The sequence below is a fragment of the Dipteris shenzhenensis genome, unplaced genomic scaffold, assembly GCF_047967505.1.
Source record: "Dipteris shenzhenensis isolate YYH24624 ecotype China unplaced genomic scaffold, Dip_SZ_1.0 scaf0560, whole genome shotgun sequence".
Classification (NCBI taxonomy): Eukaryota; Viridiplantae; Streptophyta; class Polypodiopsida; order Gleicheniales; family Dipteridaceae; genus Dipteris; species Dipteris shenzhenensis.
The window spans coordinates 4,953-26,657 of record NW_028239866.1 but is presented as its reverse complement, the minus strand read 5'-3'; the positions used below and the strand labels follow the sequence as shown (position 1 = coordinate 26,657).

General features: G+C 44.9%; 1 protein-coding gene across 1 annotated transcript; it reads left to right on the top strand.

The window, feature by feature from the left end:
- The first annotated feature begins 778 nt into the window (after window positions 1–778).
- Window positions 779–10,577, top strand: LOC147878100 (uncharacterized). Its single transcript, XM_087372418.1, has 3 exons — window positions 779–1,105; window positions 1,198–1,344; window positions 10,437–10,577. The coding sequence occupies exons 1-3, from the start codon at window positions 779–781 to the stop codon at window positions 10,575–10,577; spliced, it is 615 nt and encodes a 204-aa protein (XP_087228544.1).
- The last annotated feature ends 11,128 nt before the right edge of the window (window positions 10,578–21,705 follow it).

Sequence of the window (21,705 nt, the reverse complement as noted above, 5' to 3'; positions counted from 1 at the left end):
ACGGTGTGAACCCATTTGGTCTCAAAAGCACATCTTACAGTGTATGGCCAGTGGTATTGGTGAATTACAATCTTCCACCCTCTATGGCTATTAAGAAAGGACATGTCATGCTGTCCCTTGTAATTCCAGGGAAACATAAAGTCAAAAACCCTGATGTTTATTTGGAGCCTTTGATTGATGAGCTAGAGATACTTTGGAGAGGTATCGAGGTGCATGATGTGAGCAGGCCTCCCTCGTCATGAGACTTCAACTGCAAAGCAGTCTTGATGTGGACGATGCATGACTTCCCAGGCTATGGCGAGTTTTCAGGTAAGCATTGCATTTTTAATTATGAATAGGCAAAGGATGTGGCACCCTAAACCCACCTTCCACTCTTAATTGCATCTATTGTTTAGTCTCACTACATCGGGTTACCATGCATGTCCTGTTTGTGGTCCTTCGCTAGTTGCCTCACGGGCAGATGCATTGAATAAGGTCATCTATGAGAATCACCATCGATTTCTCCCACCTGATCATCCTAGATATGTTGCCCCTTGGAATGAAGTCCTCCCACAATCACTCACCGCGGGAGATTGGATGAGAATTTGGGACGGTTCCACGACTCCTCCACCACTTGGCATGAGCCGGTAAGGGTTTGTAACTATTGGCTGGAAGTAAAGATTGGCTATATTGGCTGAAAGTAAAGATTGCACACTAACACTTTATTTTGTTTAGATACTCCATCTTTTATCGTTTACCATATTGGTCCCACCTCAAGATCAATCACCTGCTTGATCCCATGCATATCTTCAAGAATGTGGCATCTACCATTTGGGAGCATTTGAATAGGACACGAGATTTGGCAGGCATAAGGGAAGATCTACGTACCAGAGGGAGGATGCGCGAAGCTTGGCCTCAAGAGAGACCAAATGGGCGTGTTTTTTTACCTCATGCACCGTGGATGTTATCAAAGCTAGAGATGGCGACGGTGAAGCGTGCTATTACTACAATTCGTACTCCCACTGGATGCATGAGGTGTTTGAAGGGAGCCTTTACAAAGAGCAAGAAAAGAGGTGTAGAGCAATTATATGGCTTGAAATCTCATGATTGGCACAAGATGCTCCAAGTAAGTATTTTATGTGCATAATATCTTTTTCCTTTCAAATTTGTGAGTGAATAGCTATAAGCAACTAATCAACCACCTCCTCGCGGGTTCAGTTCATACTACCTACTAGCATTTCACGTAGTGCATCGAAGGATGTGAAAGATTGTATTTACAAGATGGGCGAGCTTGTGAGGTATGTGAGCTCAAAGGAAATAGATCCCACCACGTTTGAGAATGCTCGAGTTATGTCAGTGGAGGCGGTTTGTTTAGTGGAGGAGACATTTCAACGTTCTATTCTCACAAGCCAACTACATCTCATAGTGCATTTGGTGGATGAGATTGCTATATGCGGTACTATACATGCACGATGGTTGTTCTTCCTGGAGCGCTTCATGAAGACCTTGAAGGGCTTCGTGAGACAAAATGCAAGACCCGAAGGTAGCATGGCCGAGGGTTGGTTGGTACAAGAGTCACTTGTATATATTTTTGAGTTTCTTGTTGATGTGGATAGCTCTCTCCCACGACTATGGAGAGATGATGAAGACCGCAGGATGACCTCTATTGTGCCTCAAGGGAAAGGACGCAACAAAGTAATAGACACGGAGTTGCATAATAGTATCAACCTCTTTTGCGTGCTTAATAGTGATGTGATGAAAAGATGGGTGACAAGATACGAGGATGCAAAGGCAAGAAGACAAGAAGAAAGGGCCCTCTTTCGTACACACCACGGATCTCATGTGCCATACCCTCAGTATCTAAGAGCACTTCCAAAGGATATTCATGTGGATTGGCTACTTGATGAAATGGAGAAAGCAGAGAAAGACAAGGGGATGCATATCACAATGGAAGAATGGGAGTATGGTAGGGGATGCATGAGCAAAGTCGGTATATAGAATGTTATGCATAAGTTAAGAGCTTTCAATAATTTAGATTGCTTATTTAATTGACTTTTTCTTGGTGTAGTGCACTAGTGCTACGTGGAAGAGGAGTCAGACCAAGGGTAGTCATAGTGCTACGTCCAAGAGGAGTCGGACCAGGGGTAGTCCTCGGGATAGTCGCCTGAGAGGAATCAAAGTCCTCTGGAGCATAAAGATCATGAGATCTTCTCCTGCAAAGCTCTCGGTACTCATCGGATGAGCGACGTGATCCCATGTCTAACATAGACACAAACACAAAAAAAAAACAAACAAACAAACATAAGCATAGGCATAGGCATAGGCATAGGCAAAGAGGGAAAGAAGAGGAAGAAGAGGAAGAGGAAGAGGAAGAGGAAGAGGAAGAAGAGGAAGAGGAATATGAAGAAGAGGGAGAGAATCTCTTATGCTCATGCATAAGCATAAGCATTCTTATGCTCATGCTTATGCTTAAGCATAAGCATAAGCATAAGCATGAAGGCATAGGCATAGGCATAGGCAAAGAGGGAAAGAAGAGGAAGAAGAGGAAGAGGAAGAGGAAGAGGAAGAGGAAGAAGAGGAAGAGGAATATGAAGAAGAGGGAGAGAATCTCTTATGCTCATGCATAAGCATAAGCATTCTTATGCTCATGCTTATGCTTAAGCATAAGCATAAGCATAAGCTCATGCTTATGCTTATGCATAGGCATAAGCATAAGCATAAGCTCATGCTTATGCTTGTGCATGAGCATAACAGAAGGGGGAAAAAAGAGACATATGCTCATGCTTATGCATGAGCATATGTCTACTTCGCTTATGCTCATGCATAAGCATAAGCATGAGCATATGTCTCATTTTCTTATGCTCATGCTTATGCTTAAGCATAAGCATAAGCATAAGCTCATGCTTATGCATATGCATAAGCATAAGCATAAGCTCATGCTTATGCTTATCCATGAGCATAAGAGAAGGCCGAAATAGAGAATAAGAGGGAAAGCAAAGGGGAAAGGAAAGCGAGAAGGGGGAAAAAAGAGACATATGTCTACTTCGCTTATGCTCATGCATAAGCATAAGCATGAGCATATGTCTCATTTTCTTATGCTCATGCTTATGCTTAAGCATAAGCATAAGCATAAGCTCATGCTTATGCATATGTGCTTATGGTTATGCATGAGCATAAGAGAAGGGGGAAATAGAGAATAAGAGGGAAAGGAAAGGGGAAAGGAAAACGAGAAGGGGGAAAGGGAGAAGGGGGGAAAAAGAGACATATGCTCATGCTTATGTCTACTTTGCTTATGCTCATGCATAAGCATAAGCATGAGCATATGTCTCATTTTCTTATGCTCATGCTTATGCATAAGCATAAGCATAAGCAATGAGCTTATGCTTATGCATGAGCATAAGAGAAGGGGGAAATAGAGAATAAGAGGGAAAGGAAAGGAAAGCGAGAAGGGGGAAAGAGAGAAGGGGGAAAAAAGAGACATATGCTCATGCTTATGCATGAGCATATGTCTACTTCGCTTATGCTCATGCATAAGCATAAGCATGAGCATATGTCTCATTTTCTTATGCTCATGCTTATGCTTAAGCATAAGCATAAGCATAAGCTCATGCTTATGCTTATGCATGAGCATAAGAGAAGGGGGAAATAGAGAATAAGAGGGAAAGGAAAGGGGAAAGGAAAGCAAGCAGGGGGAAAGAGAGAATAAGAGAAGGGGGAAAAAAGAGACATATGCTCATGCTTATGTCTACTTCACTTATGCTCATGCATAAGCATAAGCATGAGCATATGTCTCATTTTCTTATGCTCATGCTTATGCTTAAGCATAAGCATAAGCATAAGCTCATGCTTATGCATATGCATAAGCATAAGCATAAGCTCATGCTTATTCTTATGCATGAGCATAAGAGAAGGGGGAAATAGATAATAAGAGGGAAAGGAAAGGGGAAAGGAAAGTGAGAAGGGGAAAAGAGAGAAGGGGGAAAAAAGAGACATATGCTCATGCTTATGCATGAGCATATGTCTACTTCGCTTATGCTCATGCATAAGCATAAGCATGAGCATATGTCTCATTTTCTTATGCTCATGCTTATGCATAAGCATAAGCTCATGCTTATGCATATGCATAAGCATAAGCATAAGCTCATGCTTATGCTTATGCTTATGCATGAGCATAAGAGAAGGGGGAAATAGAGAATAAGAGGGAATGGAAAGGAAAGCAAGAAGGGGGAAAGAGAGAAGGAGGAAAAAAGAGACATATGCTCATGCTTATTATGCTCATGCTTATGCTTATGCATGAGGATAAGAGAAGGGGGAAATAGAGAATAAGAGGGAAAGGAAAGGAAAGCGAGAAGGGGGAAAGAGAGAAGGGGGAAAAAAGAGACGTATGCTCATGCTTATGCATGAGCATATGTCTACTTCGCTTATGCTCATGCATAAGCATAAGCATGAGCATATTTCTCATTTTCTCATGCTCATGCTTATGCTTATGCATGAGCATAAGAGAAGGGGAAAATAGAGAATAAGAGGGAAAGGAAAGGAAAGGAAAGCGAGAAGGGGGAAAGAGAGAAGGGGGAAAAAAGAGACATATGCTCATGCATAAGCATGAGCATATGTCTACTTCGCTTATGCTCATGCATAAGCATAAGCATGAGCATATGTCTCATTTTCTTATGCTCATGCTTATGCTTAAGCATAAGCATAAGCATAAGCTCATGCTTATGTTATGCTTATGCATGAGCATAAGAGAAGGGGGAAATAGAGAATAAGAGGGACACGAAAGGAAAGTGAGAAGGGGGAAAGAGAGAAGGGGGAAAAAAGAGACATATGCTCATGCTTATGCATGAGCATATGTCTACTTCGCTTATGCTCTTGCATAAGCATAAGCATGAGCATATGTCTCATTTTCTTATGCTCATGCTTATGCTTATGCTTATGCTTATGCTTAAGCATAAGCTCATGCTTATGCATATGCATAAGCATAAGCATAAGCTCATGCTTATGCTTATGCATGAGCATAAGAGAAGGGGGAAATAGAGAATAAGAGGGAAAAAGAGGGAAAGAAATAGACAAGAAGAGGAAAAGGAAAGAGGGAAAAAGAGGAGGAAATAGATTGAAGGAGGGAAGAAGGAAAGGGTTTGAGGGGAAGAGAGGGTTCCTACGCCCATCACTACAGCTAGCGCTTAAGGCGCTAGCTGCAGGCCAATGCAAATAACAAAAATAATAACTGGAAAAAAGAGGAAGCACTTACCTGAAATAGTACGTCCCGCTCGGTGTTGTGGACTAGCCCTACAAAAGAGAGGAAACAACCCATTTTTTCAAATAAGATGTTGGAGGAAGGAGGAGATTACAAAAGTAACTTCTTGAAAGGAGGAGATTGAGGAGACAAGGAAAGGAGGAGATTGATGAGACAAGGAGAAAGAGAAGGAAGAGAAATACAGAAAAAAGAGGTGAGTCTTCTTTCTTTCTTGAAATCTCGTTTTTTGTTTCAATCCTTTGAAAACAAGCATGAAAACTAGTTTACAGGTTTAGCAATACAAGGAGAAGCACTCACAAAACTAAAGCTAACAAACAAACAACCTACATTGTTGAAACAAACTCACCTCTTGAAGAACTTCCTTTTAAGAAATCGAAGAGGAAAAAGGATAGAGACGAGTACAAGAGCTGGGAGAAGGGTGAGGAGTGGGGAATAGAGTGGGAGGTTGTCAGAAATAGGTGGGAGGTCGTCGAAAATAGGTGAGAGGAGAGATTGGCTTGCTTACTTGAGAGATTAGAGAAGAGGCTGAAGAAAGGGCCGCGCGATGAGAGTCTCGGGTTTTAACCCACAGCGTCGCTATATAGCGACGCTTTTTCGTCGCACCCACAGCGTCGCTATATAGTGACGCTTACAGTCACTTTTTTGTTGTAGCATGAAAAAAAGCTCATAGATGCTATTTTATAACTGTTAATATCTCTTCTTCATGCTTATGTTGTGATTTTATAAGTGTAGATCGAAGGGACGAGTGGAAGCTCGTCTGATGATGTGCCAACACTCGGGAGCACGAAGTGGCTTACAGAGAGGTTATACTATCATTGCACTCATTGCAAGCGAGAAGTACGACATCAGCGTCGTATTATCATGCGCCACTTGCGGATGTATGGGGAGGAGCCGGAACCAGTACCCACCATTGGTGTTGCACGTGTTGATGGACCATCGGTAAGTCAAAGCTATTTAAGTTCACAGTCTTATTGTATACCAGGAAATACAAGATCTTATATTTACACGAAATCTTAAAATAGGATGAGGAGGCTGACGAGGGTATGCATATACCTTCTCACTTTCAGCAAGACTATAGTCTCTCGGATGATGACGAGGGTATGGTCGACATGATGGATTCCATTTTTAGAGGCACTACATCCCATGTACACGTGATGTCAGAGTCTGAGGTCAAAATGCGAGAGTTGCAATCAACACGATTGTACGAGGGTGCTAGGATGTTTGCAGGGTTCCGAGGCTTTTTGTCACCTACAGATATATTGGGATTGTCGGTTGTAGTATATGTGTAGCTTAGGACCTCGAGTCATGTTCCGGTGAGAGATGTAGGCTTAAGTGTGGTAAGTAAACAAAGTGCAAGCATGTGTAAAAGAAACATAAACCATCTTTGTTGAGGTAATGAAGGCTTTCGCCTTCATTGGGGGTTGTAGGGTTTAGGAGGAGTTTAAGGGTTCAGAAGGAGGTTCCAGGGTTTAGAAAGAGTTCCAGGGTTTAGAAGGAGGTTCCAGGGTTTAGAAAGAGTTCCAGGGTTTAGAAGGAGGTTCCAAGGTTTAGAAGGAGGTTCCAAGGTTCAGGAAGAGTTCCAAGGTTAGGGTAGAGTACATGGTGGAGAACTCGTCTCCCTCGTAGATCATGGAGTTTTAAGGGTTGAGGAACAAAGGGTTTAGGGGAGCATAGGAGTCGGAGAGGAAGAAGGTGTAAGAGCATGGGTGAAAGAAGAGAGAGGAGGAAGGAGGAGGAGGGAAGAGGAGGAGGGAGGAGGAGGAGAGAGGAGGAGGAGGAGGAGGGAGGAGGAGGAGGAGGAGGAGGAAGGAGGAGGAGGAGGAGAAGGAGGAAGGAGGAGGAGGGAGGAGGAGAGGGAGAGGGTGGGTTGCAGGGTTGGAGGAGAGGGGAGAAGGGTTGCAAGGTTAGGACATGCTTTTGGACGTGCAGTGCAAGGAAGCATGGACACTTGAGACAAATGCTTGGAATACCAAAGTAGACTCAACACAATGCCCCAAAGAGTGTGGGCTTCATTCCATTATGGGGTATTTATACAAGTTGGAGAGCTTCTCTCTCTGCATGTAACACAAAGTTGTATCACAAAGTTGTAACACAAAGTTGTAACACATTCTCTCTCTACATGTAGAAGTTGTAACACAAAGTTGTAACACAAAGTTGTTACACAAAGTTGTTACACAAAGTTGTAACACAAAGTTGTGTCACAAATGTGTAACGGATTCTCTCTCTTCATGTAGAAGTTGTAACACAAAGTTGTATCTAGAAGTTGTAACACAAAGTTGTTACACAAAGTCGTAACACAAAGTTGTGTCTAGAAGTTGTAACACAAAGTTGTATCACAAAGTTGTAACACCTTCTCTTTCTTCATAAGTTCATTTTGGCACAGAGTCAACAACTGATTATGAAAATGTCTTACATGGACATGTGAAATAGGTGGATATCTCAAAAAGAGATCTCCATATCGAGCATCGAGAAGGCTAGGGTGGAATCCATTGAAGCCATATGCTTGCTTGAGAAGCACTTTCCCTCAAGCATTATGACAACTCAAGTCCACTTGCTTGTGCACATAGTTGATGAGGTGGCTATAGCAGGTACCGTTCATAGTCGATGAATGTTTTTTCTCGAGCGGTTTATGAAAACTTTAAAGGGATTTGTAAGACAAAGAGAAAGACCAGAAGCAAGCATGGCAGAGGGATGGCTTGTGCAAGAGTCATTAGTATATATCACAGAGTTTCTTGCATCCACGGATCCCAATATGCCGCAAGCATGGCATAACAAGGATGATGATCGCATCGTTGGCCAATAGTCAAGGATGATGATCGCATAACAAGGATGATGAGAAATTGAATAAGTTTTGTATCCTCAATAGCCCTGAGATGCAGAAGTGGATTGAGAGATATGAAGTGGCCAAAGCAGAAAGAATAAATGCAAGAACGAGATTCAGAGTAATGTACAGGCGATCACAACCATATCCACGAGATCTGGCTCTTCTCCCTACTCACATGTCACTTGATTGGCTACAACTGGCTCTACGTAAAGCCGAACGTGATGGAGAGACAATAAACGAGCACGAGCGAGAGTTATCATCTGGATGTATGGTGCATGTAAGTTTCTTACCTCTTGACGTAATTAAATAATTATTTGTGGCAATATATGCTATAAAATAGATGCATCTTCATTGTTTTAATGATGCTCTTTTACCGTACAAAAAGTATAGTGCATTATGGTCATATGGACGACATTTTTGCATGGAATGCATCGATTCAAAGAGAGTCACGTATGATTGTGGAGTCATGGCTAACTTCACACAAGATAGCCGAGCAAGTGCTTCGGATACCAATCTTCTCTCCTCACAATTGGATTATTGTGGAACCATACGCGACATCTATGAAGTTGATTTCAGATGATTTAGTATTTTCATTCTTGATGTAAAATGGTTTAGAACTATTTACAACGGTCCCCATGCGACAGTGAGAAAAGATAGTAGCGGTCTCTTTGCAATAGACTCCACCAAACATTGGACCGATGAAAGTGATACTTTTGTTCTTCCCGAGCACTGTGAGCAGGTGCATACTAATGATTTAATTAATCAAAGCTTTCGTTTTTAAAGTCCATTGATACATGTACTTGAGCATAATTTCATAGATATAATTGATGACATTTGGAACCCATCTTCAATATAGGTGGTTTTTCATCCAGATCGTTCTGATCCAAGATGGTGGTATGTGATCCAAGTTGCACCATGAAGTAAGCAAATTTTTGAAGATCGAGATGTGGATATGGAGATGCCACTACCAATGCCGGATCCAATTGATGAATCTAACGAAGAAGATGTAGATCACCATATGAGCCAAGAGGAAGATGCGCATAGATGGAGATCACAATATTGAGGAAGAAGACAACGATCATCAAGAATCACCACACTTTATTGAAGAAGATGATCAAATACTTTTAGGTGAACGTACGATGCTAGAGTACGATGATGATATAGGAGATCAACTCGGTATAGAGTTGGAGATAGACTTGTTTGGCACCTTAGACTTGGCTCAAGATGAAACAGTTGATGTAAATGCTCTTAATTGATTTTTCTCATCTCAAACTTCGACAGGAATATATGAGCTTCAAAGGCTTGATGTACATGCTCTCATTTTTTTATTCTCTATGAGATCAAACATGTATGAAAATTTAAAAAAATTTGTCATTGGAAAAAACTAACTTTTAAGGCTTATTTTAAAAAAAAACCTCTCTGGAAAACGTCGCTATAAAATAGTATATCAGTGTCGCTATATAGCGACTTTTATAAACGTCATTATATAGCGACTTTTAGCAAGAGTCGCTATATAGCAACGCTTTAGGAAACCCGCTTTTCATACCGACGATTAGCGCTAAGCGGGTGCTAAACATCGGTACGTAAACGTCGCAATAGGATCCGTGTGTAGTAGTGCATGGTTCATGCCATGAGCCTTACGATGGCTCATCCTTTGCCCCATGGTCCACCGACCACGTATCTTGTTCCATCATGTCACCTATTCATCTTGGACCTCTACGCCCAAATCTTCATCTGCATTCTATTCCCCTTTTCGTGACCAAAATGGCCACCTCCGCATCAAGGTACTACTTCTGTGAGACTTCTGCCTGTTCTCTGTGTAGCTATGTTCACGTTCACCTCGGGCGCCTGCATTGCACTTCGAGGCTCACTGCGTCATGACCTCATCCTCCCCATGGTCCTGCCCTCACATTTCCAACATGGTTCCTCCCGATCCATGGTCTCTACCAACTATCCATCATCCTTTGGGCTCACGGCACCCACCTGTTTGCCTTGCTTCCATTCCCTTGGGCTCGCGGTGCCCACCTGTTCATCTTGTTTCCATTCCCTTGGGCTCACGGCGCCCACCTGTTCATCCCTTAGCTTTTGTTCCCTTGGGCTCGCAATGTCCACCTGTTCTTCACTTTGCTTCTGTTCACTGTGGCCTTGCTCATCGCTGTGCACTTGCATGTGCACTTGCATACCATGGCCTTGCTCGCCATTCTTCCTTGGCACACTCCGCTTATCTCACCGGTTCCCACTTGCTCACTGTGGCTCGTCTCGCCACTCTGCATCCGTTCATCATGGCCTATCTTACCATTTTCACCCGGGCTTTGCTTGCCCTTTCCATCACTGGCTCCTCTGCTTAAGCACAGTCTCTGTATCATGGTTGTTCCTAAGCCCACAGTTTCACTCGATCCTGCAATCGACGTTTCTGTCATGGCTCGCCTTGAGTGCATGTTTCCATTCTGCATCACAGTCCCCCTTGAGCGTTCTTTTGATTCGGCCTTGGTACAACTACGCAACTCTCCTTTGCCCTGACTCGGCTCAACGGCTCCTCCTTGGCCGTTCTCTTACATCTTCTTCACGGCTCCTCCTTGGCCGTTTCCCTTTCTCTTTTGCATGGCTCTTCCTTGGCCGTTTCCCTTTATCTTTTGCACGGCTCCTCCTTAGCCGTTCCCCTTTCTCTTTCCCATGGCTTTAGATATGGGCATACCTAGCTTCGAAGCCTCTCCTAAGGAACACTGGTTTTCCCTAGTTAATGGGTAGGACGTATCCACATCTTTCCCACCTGAGACTTCCGACTCCTCATCCGAGTACGACCCATTCGAGTCCTCCCCGTCTGATTCATCGCCATCTGCTCGACACACCCGGTCGTGGTTCTGTCCTTGCCTGCCACCATCTCTGACTCCACGGTCGTCGTTCCTCTTTTGAATTCTCCTCTGAGTCCATTTCTGAGTCGCTCTCTAGTTCCACGGTCGGTCCAAATTCACCCTTGAGGTAAACATCATAGACAATTTTGAAAACCACGAAGAATTTACGGTGCCACCTCTCAGAGTCACCCTCCAAATCGAAGTGGTGAACTAACCCTTGAAGATAGCTCATGTCCTTGATCAAGACTGTCACCCATTCTGGCACCTTCCTCATAATCTCGACTGCCGTCTACACTACGCTCCCATCTATGTTTTAGAATGGTAAACTCCGGCTTGCTTTCATCATTGTCCCCTTATCCATGGCAACTTGACTTCATACCTTCCCACTGTATTGCGCACCACTGTGGTCCGTTCTGTCACCAAGCATCTCCCACCTATGTGTTTCCCATCTTCTCCATCTCCCGTCCTCTGTGCTCTGATACCAAGTGTGAGGGACCAAGTCGTCGGCCCTTAGTTTTTTTTCTACGCAGCGAATATTCCTTGACCTGACCCCCTCACCTCAGGCATACCTAGGACTCACCAGCCCCAGATACACCCAGAGCTAATCCTAGCTCGTTCCGCATTCCGCGACACCTCTATGTATTCTAGCCGACACGGGCCTTGGCACATCCTGCACCTAAATGGCCGTTTCCACTCCCAACCACAGCACGTCCTCCCCTAGACTGCCATTCACGAATCCTCTGATCCTCACGCCCCTACTTGGGCCACTTCTCCTCAAATGATTCCATCTGCCCTGCACTTCTAAATAGTTTTGGCTGCCCTACAGCGCGTCCTGGGACAAACCCTCTTGTATCCCAGCCTACCGGTGAAGATCACAACCCGTAAAATGGCCCGAGATGTTTCTTGCAAGAAAGTACTAGATAGAATGCCAAACAATGGCTTGATAACGCTAGATTGCAAGAAAGAGTGTTTACAAGCAACTAAGCGCACAACCGCACGTTTACGTTTTCCTACTGGACGCAGCCTTACATGCAGGGAGACCACCTTCCATATAGTAGCGGCTGGTCGCTAGGCACTGCGACGCCTCCCTTCGCACTAGAACACTCCGAACACTCACGATAGGTCAACCCTAATGTTGACTTTCCTTACACACTCCCCGTTCAAAAGAATTGATGTCCTCATCAATTAAAGGGAGAGTGTAGCCGTGGACTATACACAAAAGCCTAGCCTCACCAAGGTGACTTGAATGAGTGGCCACACACACACACAAAAGCTAACCCCGATCCAAGAACATCTCGAATGAGTGGGCCACACACACGCTAGTCTGGACTCTTAAGTGGACGTCAAAATTTGCCTCAAGCTTTGACGTTTTTCCAAGGTCACCGCATACACATATTGCTTCAAAAAATGAAAATTTAGTCATTCGCATAAATTCCCCGGCCAAAATTTCCAACCTGCCAAAATGGTGAAGTCGAGACGTGACGTTGCTCTGGGCCAATGCTTCCAACGTGCAATCAACATCAAATTTGGAAGAGGCCCCCTTGGCCGGATCTACCTTGGAAGCCCACGTACGAGATGAATAAGCCAAGCATCACCTGGCCAAAATTTCCACCCCGCTTTCAACATGGTATCATGAAATGACACTATGCCGAGCCAATCTTTCCACCCCGCACACAACGTCAACTGACCACTTGCCACCTGTCCAAGTGAACCAGCCTGCTCACCCGGCCAGAACTTCCAACCTGCCCATAGCAAGATATGCCCTGATAGCTTGGTCTTTCTTTCTGCACCTGTCATCTCGATTGGCTTAGGCAATAAGCCGAAGTAACAAGGAGGAAAAGATTTCGAGCCCATGCTTAGACTCATCTTTGACTCTTCCAGTCAGATCATGATGTTAACGCACCGCTTCCATTCTTTCCATGCATCTTGCCATGCTGACTTGGAATATTCATGCATAACCCAAGAGAGAATTTTGCGGTTTGGGAATGTTTGACTTGGGTGCTTCACCGTTTTCTTCACCTTTTGTGCCACTTCTCTTCTTGCCCCTCTTCTTCTCATCCTCACCCATTCTGCACAAGTCCTTCCATCTCGTTGTGGCTTCTTCTCATCACGTTCTTCTCTTGAACAACGCACCTCATTGAACCTTGGACCTTTTGCCCTGCATCTTCTTTCAGCTCCACAACCTAGACCCGTTCTCCTCTTCATCTGTTCATCTTGGCGCTTCATGACCTCATCCTGCATCTTGTTCTGCTCCACTGACCTATGCCTCACCCTGCACTCATGTATCCACCTTCCACCTCTTTGCCACACCTTGCCCTCTTCTTCATCTGTCGTTTCACCCTGAACCCTTAGCCTTTGCATGCATCTCTTCATCCTTCCTGGTGTTCTACCTTGCCTTGCCTTGACCTCTTCTCCTTTCGCCATTTCCTCTTCTCCTTCTACCGTTTCCTCTTCACGCCTTGGCCTCATCACACGTCCCTTCATCCCCTTGGCCGTCACCACCTTCTTCTCTCCTTCTTCTTCCTCACGACTTCTCCTCTGTGCTATGGCCTAACTTCGCATCACGCCTCTGTGTCTACCTAGACCTGAACCTGTTCTTTTCTTCACCCCATGCTTCACCACCTTGCTTCTTTCCCTTTCCACCTTGGCATCTCTTCTGCACACACCTCTGCATTTCCACAGGATTATGATTGCTCTCTTGACCTTGCCCCAGTGTCGTTCCTCTTCTTCATCCCACGGCTCCACTTGCCACTCCAGTACGCCTTGTGCACCTGTCTCTTGAACCTGTTCGCCGTTTCCCATGCCTTGTGCGCCTCCTTGTCCTATCACTTGTCTGCCATTTTTGGTCACTTGTCCACTACATGCACCTTGTGCGCCTAACCCTGTCACCTGTGCATCCTTTCCACCGTTTGCACCTTGTGCACCTACCTATTTCACTCACGTGCCTACCGTGCCTTCCTTGGTCACCTCCACTCCTTGTGTTTTTTTTTGCATTCGCCTTCGTGCCTACTGCGCCTCCTGTGCTCCTCATCACCACCTCTTCACCTTGAGCGTTTACTTGATTTGACTTTGGTACAAGGATACTGCTCTTTTTTCCTTCCGTGCCTCCCGCATCTCTCGTCTCCATCTCACTGCGCCTCTAGACTCCGTCACTGTGCCTCTCGCGCCTCTGGTCTGCACCATGCCTATAGCATCTTGGGGTTTCACGCATCTCGTGCCACTTGTCTTCACCAATGCGCCTCCTGCGCCACTGCCTCCACACCTCGCACCTTCCGTGCCATTCATTATGCATCTCACACTCGGGGGGGTCACTCATCATATGTAACCCTATCACGTGAGTTCAAAAGAAGGATATTTTTTATTCCTAAAATTTACAGAAATAAATATACATAAGGGACTATTTAAAATAGTTTTGGAAAAAATTTACAGATTTGTATAGAAAAGGGATACATTTTGTTAATGAAAAAATTTACAGATAAGGGATTTTAAATATAGGCCTTGAACGCACGTGATATAGAGGGTTTATACATAGTGGCCCCCCTGAGATCTCACACCTCCCGTGCCGTTCACTATGCATCTTGCACCTCCCGCACCGTTCACTTGGGCCTTCGCACCTTCTGTGCCACCCGCTTGGTGCCTCGCGCCTTCTACGCCATTCTTCACACCCGCACTCCTCACGAGCTGTGTCCACCTTTTGCTTCACACCATCTTGGACCTCACATTTTCTGTGCCACCCGTCACATCGATTGGACCCTAAGTCACCCGTTTGCCAATCGTCTCACTCGGTATGCACCTCGCACTCCCACGACACGGTTCTGCTTCCCTACCTCCACTGGTCATCCCTTTTGTCTCTTTGGCCATAGTTCCAGATCCATGCGCACCTAGCTTCGAAGCCTCTCCCAAGGAACACCCGTTTCCCTTGGTTAATGGGTAGGACGTATCCACATCTTCCCCACCTAAGACTTTTGATGTGTCGTCTGAGTACGACCCATCCGAGTCCTCCCTGTCCAATTTGCCGCAATCCACCAGGCATGCCTTTCCCCTTTCTACTCTAGCCTTCCACCATCTCTCACTCCACCTGCGCCATTTTTCCTCTTTCGAGTCCTCATTTTCACTTTTACTCTCTGACTCACTCGCCGTTTCATCCTCCGTTTTGTTCCCGGACTCCTCTGAGCCATTCTCCAACTCTTTCTTCACATAAAGATCCATCACCAGCTTGAACATGACCATGAACTCATGGCGCCACCTGGCTGTCTCACCCTCGGTGTCATACCACTGCACTAGCCATTCCAAGTACCCCATGAAGTTAGTAGCACGTTCACTCACTCTGGAACTGCCCTCATCACATCAACTATGGCTTCCATCTCCGACTTCCCACTCCTCATCGCCCACAGTATCGCCTTCTTCTCATGTGCATAAGATTGACTTCGCACATTACGTGATGCCATACCTCGATACGCGATCCGCCTTGAAGGCTCGTGACACCTTGAGGTTTGCTTTGATACCAAGTGTAAGGGACCAGCGTCTCGGACTTTTAGTCTCCAAGTTGTGGCACCTCACGTCAAACCCGTTGCCGAGTCCCAACCTCCCTTAATGTCTCAGTTCTGATACCAGAATCCCCTTATGCGCAGCGTTAGCCAAACACGACCCCTGGCACGGGCCGATCGTTGAAGTATCCCATTGCACCATGCCCCACTAGGCAAGCCCTTAGGCTTCACGGTCTTCGGTCTTCAGAGTCACACAGGTCACCAAAACCCCAAGAACGTCCACTGCGCAACGTCCTAACCAACCCACGTTTCCTTCCTAGTTAGCGACCTTTACATGGGTCGGCATGCTTGACTCCTTGGGCTCACTTTGAGTCCTAGCTCAGTACCAAACAGTTCACGATTTATACAATGATATGGAGAACAAACATGGCCCTCACCGTTCCCCACTCACTTTCACGTGCACTAAACCCATCCCACGTTTTGCTTTCCTATGTGTGCGCTTCAATGTGCACCACAAGATCACAACCCACAAGATGGCATCATGATGTTACTTGCAAGACGGTACTAAATGGAGTGCCAAACACTCGCTAAAACGTGCTTGATTGCAATAGAAAATGTGTACAAGCAAGAGGGAGCAAAAACGGCCGGTTTAGAGTTTAGGGTTTAGGGTTTAGGGTTAGGGTTTCGGGTTTAGGGTTTAGGGTTTCAGGTTTCAAGTTTTGGGTTTTGGGTTTAGTGCTCTGACGTAGGCTTCATGGATAATCCTTTGACCTATACATATAAACGAAGTGCAGTGGATAGATGGGGATCGTGTAGAGACATTTTGAAGTTGGGGTATACTACCATATAGACTAGTTCCTTATTAAGAGAACTCTGAACTAAACCAATATGTGCATCACGGATATTCAAGTGACGAGTGTCTACTAAACTAACCATACATGTGGCATTTACACCAGAGCAGAATAGTGGCTCTATAGCAAGCACAAAACAACCATAGTGAATATATTGATAGCCAGTACGTATAAAGGAGTCTATTTCTAGAGGGGTGAATAGCGGAAAATAAACACCTGTATTGCCTTCGTCTGCTATGTTGATACACACCTCGAAAATCTTTATGTGCTAGAGTGCCTTGAACTGGAAGGCGGAGAACTTATACACTTCTTCAGGGTCGATCAGTGGTAAGTTCCAAGTATTCTTTGTCTCAGAGAGTTCAGTGGTAGTGGAAGCTGAACGGGGAGAAGAGATACAGGCAGATAGGGAACGGATAACATTGGCCATGGTGGTAGTAAAGTCTGGGATACTTGCATGGAGATCTTCCTCACACAGGTTGGCTCTCGGCTCTCTCTAGCCTCAATGGGGAGCTCTCTTAGCGACTTTTAGATAGATACTAACAAGCAAGTAGACAAGGCTCTGATACCAAAAGGATAAGGGTAGCACCGAACAGATGAAACTCCGAAATAGCAAGCGAAACGAAGCGGAAGAGAAGGTTATGCAGACCAGGTGCGATCACCTAGTATGATGCTGAGTAGAAATGCAAATTGGAAAGAGGGAGATGAAGCATGGATGAAACAAACAAAAATAGGGTAGGCAATGATGGGAGAAGTGTGGTAGGTATGCGATGATGGGGAGGAAGCATAAAATAGCTCGTAAGTGATGCGGAACAGGATATCTACAGAAGGAAACAAAAAATAGGGAGAAGGCATGTAGATGTAAGGGACTGTCTTGTGGATTTCATTCGGTTGATTATCAATGTTGACAATCTTCGTCTGCGCTTCGATGACCGCCATGACTGCTTCTCCAAGTCGGTGCGGTAAGCTGTACAGGTAATGACGCTTTGCTGCAGTGTCAGAAAAAATGCCAGCTCTATAAACCAGCTGTTGCACATGTGCATTATAGGCTTCCAACTGAAAAAGATCACATAGCTTGAGAGCAGAAAATTCATTTGCTGCCTGCTGGGCGCGATCATCCATGAAAGTAGGAAGAAACTGATTGGAGATTGCGGCTATAAGGGAATCCGGGGCATTCAGTTGATTGTTGGCATCCGCACTTGCAAAGATTTGCTCTTTTGATTCATCTGATAAGAACTCCCACCAATTAGCAATAAGACCGGTGAATCCTTTGGTGGTTTCAACTGCTGCATCTCTTGGATTCCATCTGTAGATCGTGACTAATGACATCATGTGTCCGTAGAATATCTTGAGAATATCCTTCATTGCCTGTGGTGAGACCGCATCAATATTTAAAATATAACCAGGGAAGGATTTGTGCTGAAGCCATTTCTGCAGATCAGTTTGCTCATCAAGGTCACCATCAATGAAGTGAGTTTGGAATTCACCTCTCATGAATTCAGATCCAGGCCTGCCAAAAAATGCTGTGCGCTTGCCTCGCCATTGCTCCCGAGGGGGCTATTGTGAGGTGGATGCTTGGGGTGGATCTTCTTCCATAGGCTCCGGTTTAATTCCAGAGTTCATATAGAGAATGGGACCAAAGGAGTTAATGGAGGAAGCTCGAGGAGAAACTGGTGGAGATGGAAATGGAGACTCCGGGAGCGGCGGTGGAGAAGGAGGCGGTGAAGTGGGCAATGGCGGAGGTATTTCCATATGAGGGGGTAGAGGTTGGAATTGGTGGAGATCATCTCTATCTTCTTGTAGCATATCTCGTTCATCAATACAGAATGCTCGATAGAAAGGGTGTTGGCTGTCAGCCCACCAATCTGTTGTTTCGAGAGGAGAATCAACTACTGCATAAGGAGAGTCAACCATCTCGATAGAATCAAAAAACTGGGGCCAAAACATAAGACTGGGAGCTTTGGAAGGATAGCAGGGCTCTGTGAGGGGACTAGCCGAAGAGGGGGGTAATGATGGAGGAAATGACTTATATACAGACCGGGTTGAAGAGGATGCATGGCCCTTCCGAAGTTGCTGTAGCTCATCTAGCACTATGTGGATATTACGATCTAGTTTGCCCACAGCAAGTTGTAAATCGTACATGGCAGAGTGGCAAGCATCCAAACATACCTGAGTAGCAAGGTTGTGCGAATTGCACCAATTCAACTGCTGCTGCTCGACAGGCATGCTATGGTCATCTTTGTCTATTAGGGCATAAGGGGCATGAACAGACTTCAGTGAACCATCTTCAGTTGTTACCTGAAATCCTTTAGACTGTGGCCACTTGACTGTCGGAGCATCATCATTGGATATATGCGATCAACTGATGCAGTGATATTATCAAAATTGGAATGCGTTTGTACAGGCGGATTTACGGCAGTAGAGCGGCGATACTGTAGATTGGCATCAGCAGGAAATCGGGATGCAGCTGTAGAAGTTACCCAATCTCTGATAGATTCAACTTTGTCAGGGGAGAGATCAGGAGCAGCATCGGAGGCACTAGTTCGGCTCTCATCTGGGACTCCAGCAATAGAAACATGAGAGGTTGATGGGAAAGATAAACACATAACGCGCTTACCCTTTTCACTTGGGGTGCAAAGGCGAACAACCGATTTTGTTGGAGCATCCTCCACCTGAAACATAGGCATTTTGGAAAAGGAGGAGGCTTCATCCGAGACTTGCTGATAATTCATTTCCCATTCTTCTGGCATAGGCAGAGCATCGAAATGGAACCTGGTCACTTCTGCATTAGTTTTGCCGTAGATAATACATTCATCATTAGCAGTGACATGGCGAGGGACGAGATTAATGGTAGACACTAAGTAATTCACAGAACGGACATGGATAGCACAGTGCTCTGATTTTGGCTTCATGGCTAGACCTTTAATCTGGACGTACAAACGTAGAGCAGTGGACAAGTGGGGGTCCGTGAGAGACATTTTGAAATTAGGATAGACTACTGTATAAACAGGCTCTCGATTGAGGCTACCATGGATGAGTCCTATGCGGGCATCTTTAATATTATAGTGATGAGTATCTACCAAACTGACCATGCAAGTAGCATTTACACCCATGCGAAAAAGCGGTTCTATAGCTAGGATAAAGCATCCATAATGTATATACTTATATCCAGAAGACTGAAAGGAGTCAATCTCGTGGGGAGTAAAGAGAGGGAGGTAAACACCAGTGTAACCTTCATCAGCCACATTGATCACTACTTCGGATACCTTCACATGTTTGAGGGCCTTGAAATGGAACGCAGAGAACTTGTAAATATCATCAGCATTGATCATTGGCATATTCCATGCCCCCTTGTTGTCCAGAAGGAGGGGTGATACCAAGAAGGAGGGGTGATAAGAAGAAGGAGGGGTGATACCATGAAGGAGGGGTGATACCAAGAAGGAGGACGTAGATCTGAAAAGAGAAAACTAAACGGAGTAAGAGCGAGAACCCATGATGATGCCGAGGGGTAAGGAGAAGACGAAATCGGGAGACGAAGCGTGAATGAAACAGACGTAGACAGGGAAGTCGGTAGGAGGAGAGGTGCGTAACAATGGGGAAGACCAATCGAAGGCAAAGAACAGGACGTAAGAGATGGAGAACGGTGGAATAGTCATGAAGGAAAACTAAAAATAGGAAATTGAGAACAAGGGAGTTTGGAGCAAGGAGGCTCGAAAGATGGATATATTGCAAAAGCTGAGGATACAAGAAGCTCTCGGAGGCAGACTCTGCTTACAAATGATCCAAGGGTGCTCTTATATAGGAAAAGGCAAAGTGGGAGGATGAGCTGTAATCCACTCTAAGCTGTCATGAGTGGAGGGTGAGTTGTAATCCACCCTGAGCTGTCATCCATTTGTTTGTACAATGAAAAGATATGGAAAAGACATAAAGGTGAAGGTCTTACTCAAATATGAGCAGTGTCTAGTCACTTTATGAATTTTATTTAATTTTGTACAAGTGTTATGGTGAAGGTCTTATCCAATTAAGGACAGTGTCTAATTACCATGACCGAGACATAGGACTTCTGGTTGTTCAGTATCAAGTGGAAGTAGTAATCCGCCATTGTGAGTGTCCCAATAAGGTGCTCCTTCACGGGAGAGCATGTCTGGGAGCACATTTGAGGAGCCTTTTTTCCATTCTACTTTGAAATCATACATGGTAAAGAATTCCTGCCAGCGAGCTAAGCGTCCTCTGCCGATCTGTTTATCAATTCGCCGGGTACAGAACGTCTTGAAGTTCTGGTTGTCGGTGCGGATGAGGAATTCTTTATTTAAGATAAAGAATTCTAGCTTTTGAATTGCTCTTTTGACTGCTAGAATCTCTTTCTCAATTGAATGGTAATTGAGCTCAGCACCTTGGAAAGTTCCTGACCGGTAGGCACATACAACTTCTTCAGTGGGTGTCTTTTCAAGTAAGACTGCTCCCCAGAAATGGTCGGATGCATCTGTTTCAATTATTAGCTGTGCTGTGGCTGATGGAATGGTGAGAGATGGTAACTGTTGAACCTTTTCTTTGATGTGTTGCACCGCTTCTGTTTGGGGTGGGCCCCATGTCGGACCATCTTTTCTGAGACAAAGTTGGAGAAGATGCCGAGATCTTTGGCCAACTGTTTATAAAAAGGGGATATATAATTTAGACAACCCAGGAACCTTTGGAGTCGAGTTCGGTCCCTGATTTCATCTGGAAATGCAAGAAGGGCCTTCAAGACATGTTGCTGCATTTGAATATTACCCTTGTGGATGTGGACTCCTAAGAACTCAATCGTTTCTTGGCCAAGGGTGATTTTTTTGGCAGAAAGGGCCAACCCTTTGGATTTGATGAGATCATACACAATTTGGAGATGGCAGAGATGCGAATGGACATCCTTGCTGTACACTAGTATGTCATCAATATAAACTAGACAAAAAGAGTGATGCTGACTGAATATGGAATCCATGAACTTCTGAAATTCTACAGGAGCGGTTTTGAGACCGAAAGGCAGTACATTCCATTGATAGAATCCCTGAGGAACTACAAATCCTGTCTTATGACGATCATTAGGATTAAGACCCACTTGCCAGAATCCTGCCTTGAGGTCGAACTTTGAGAAGATTGTAGCACCGGAAATTTTTTGCATAAGATATTCTTTGTTGGGAATGGGATAAGAAACGGACAAAAGACATTTATTTAGTGGCTTGTAATTTATGACAAGGCACTTCTTACCCCTCTTTTTCTCGGAGTGTTTATTTACATAGAATGCCGCTGCTGCCCACTCAAAGCGGGACGGTTCAATGAGACCCATATCCAGGAGTTCTTGGATTTCCTGATTGCACAATTGTCGATCGGCTTGGGTGAACCCATATGGGCTCTCTTTGAACGGTTTGGAGTTTTCCCGAAGAGGGAGGTCGACTTGATGTTGGAACACTTTCTTGAAAGCCGTAGG

Bases quoted from the DNA above. Each gene is read 5' to 3' on its own strand.
- LOC147878100 (XM_087372418.1), top strand. From the start codon at position 779: ATGCATATCTTCAAGAATGTGGCATCTACCATTTGGGAGCATTTGAAT. The intron at 1,106-1,197 runs GTAAGTATTTTA...TCGCGGGTTCAG, and splicing joins ATTGGCACAAGATGCTCCAA to TTCATACTACCTACTAGCAT. The intron at 1,345-10,436 runs GTTTGTTTAGTG...GTTGTTCCTAAG, and splicing joins GAGTTATGTCAGTGGAGGCG to CCCACAGTTTCACTCGATCC.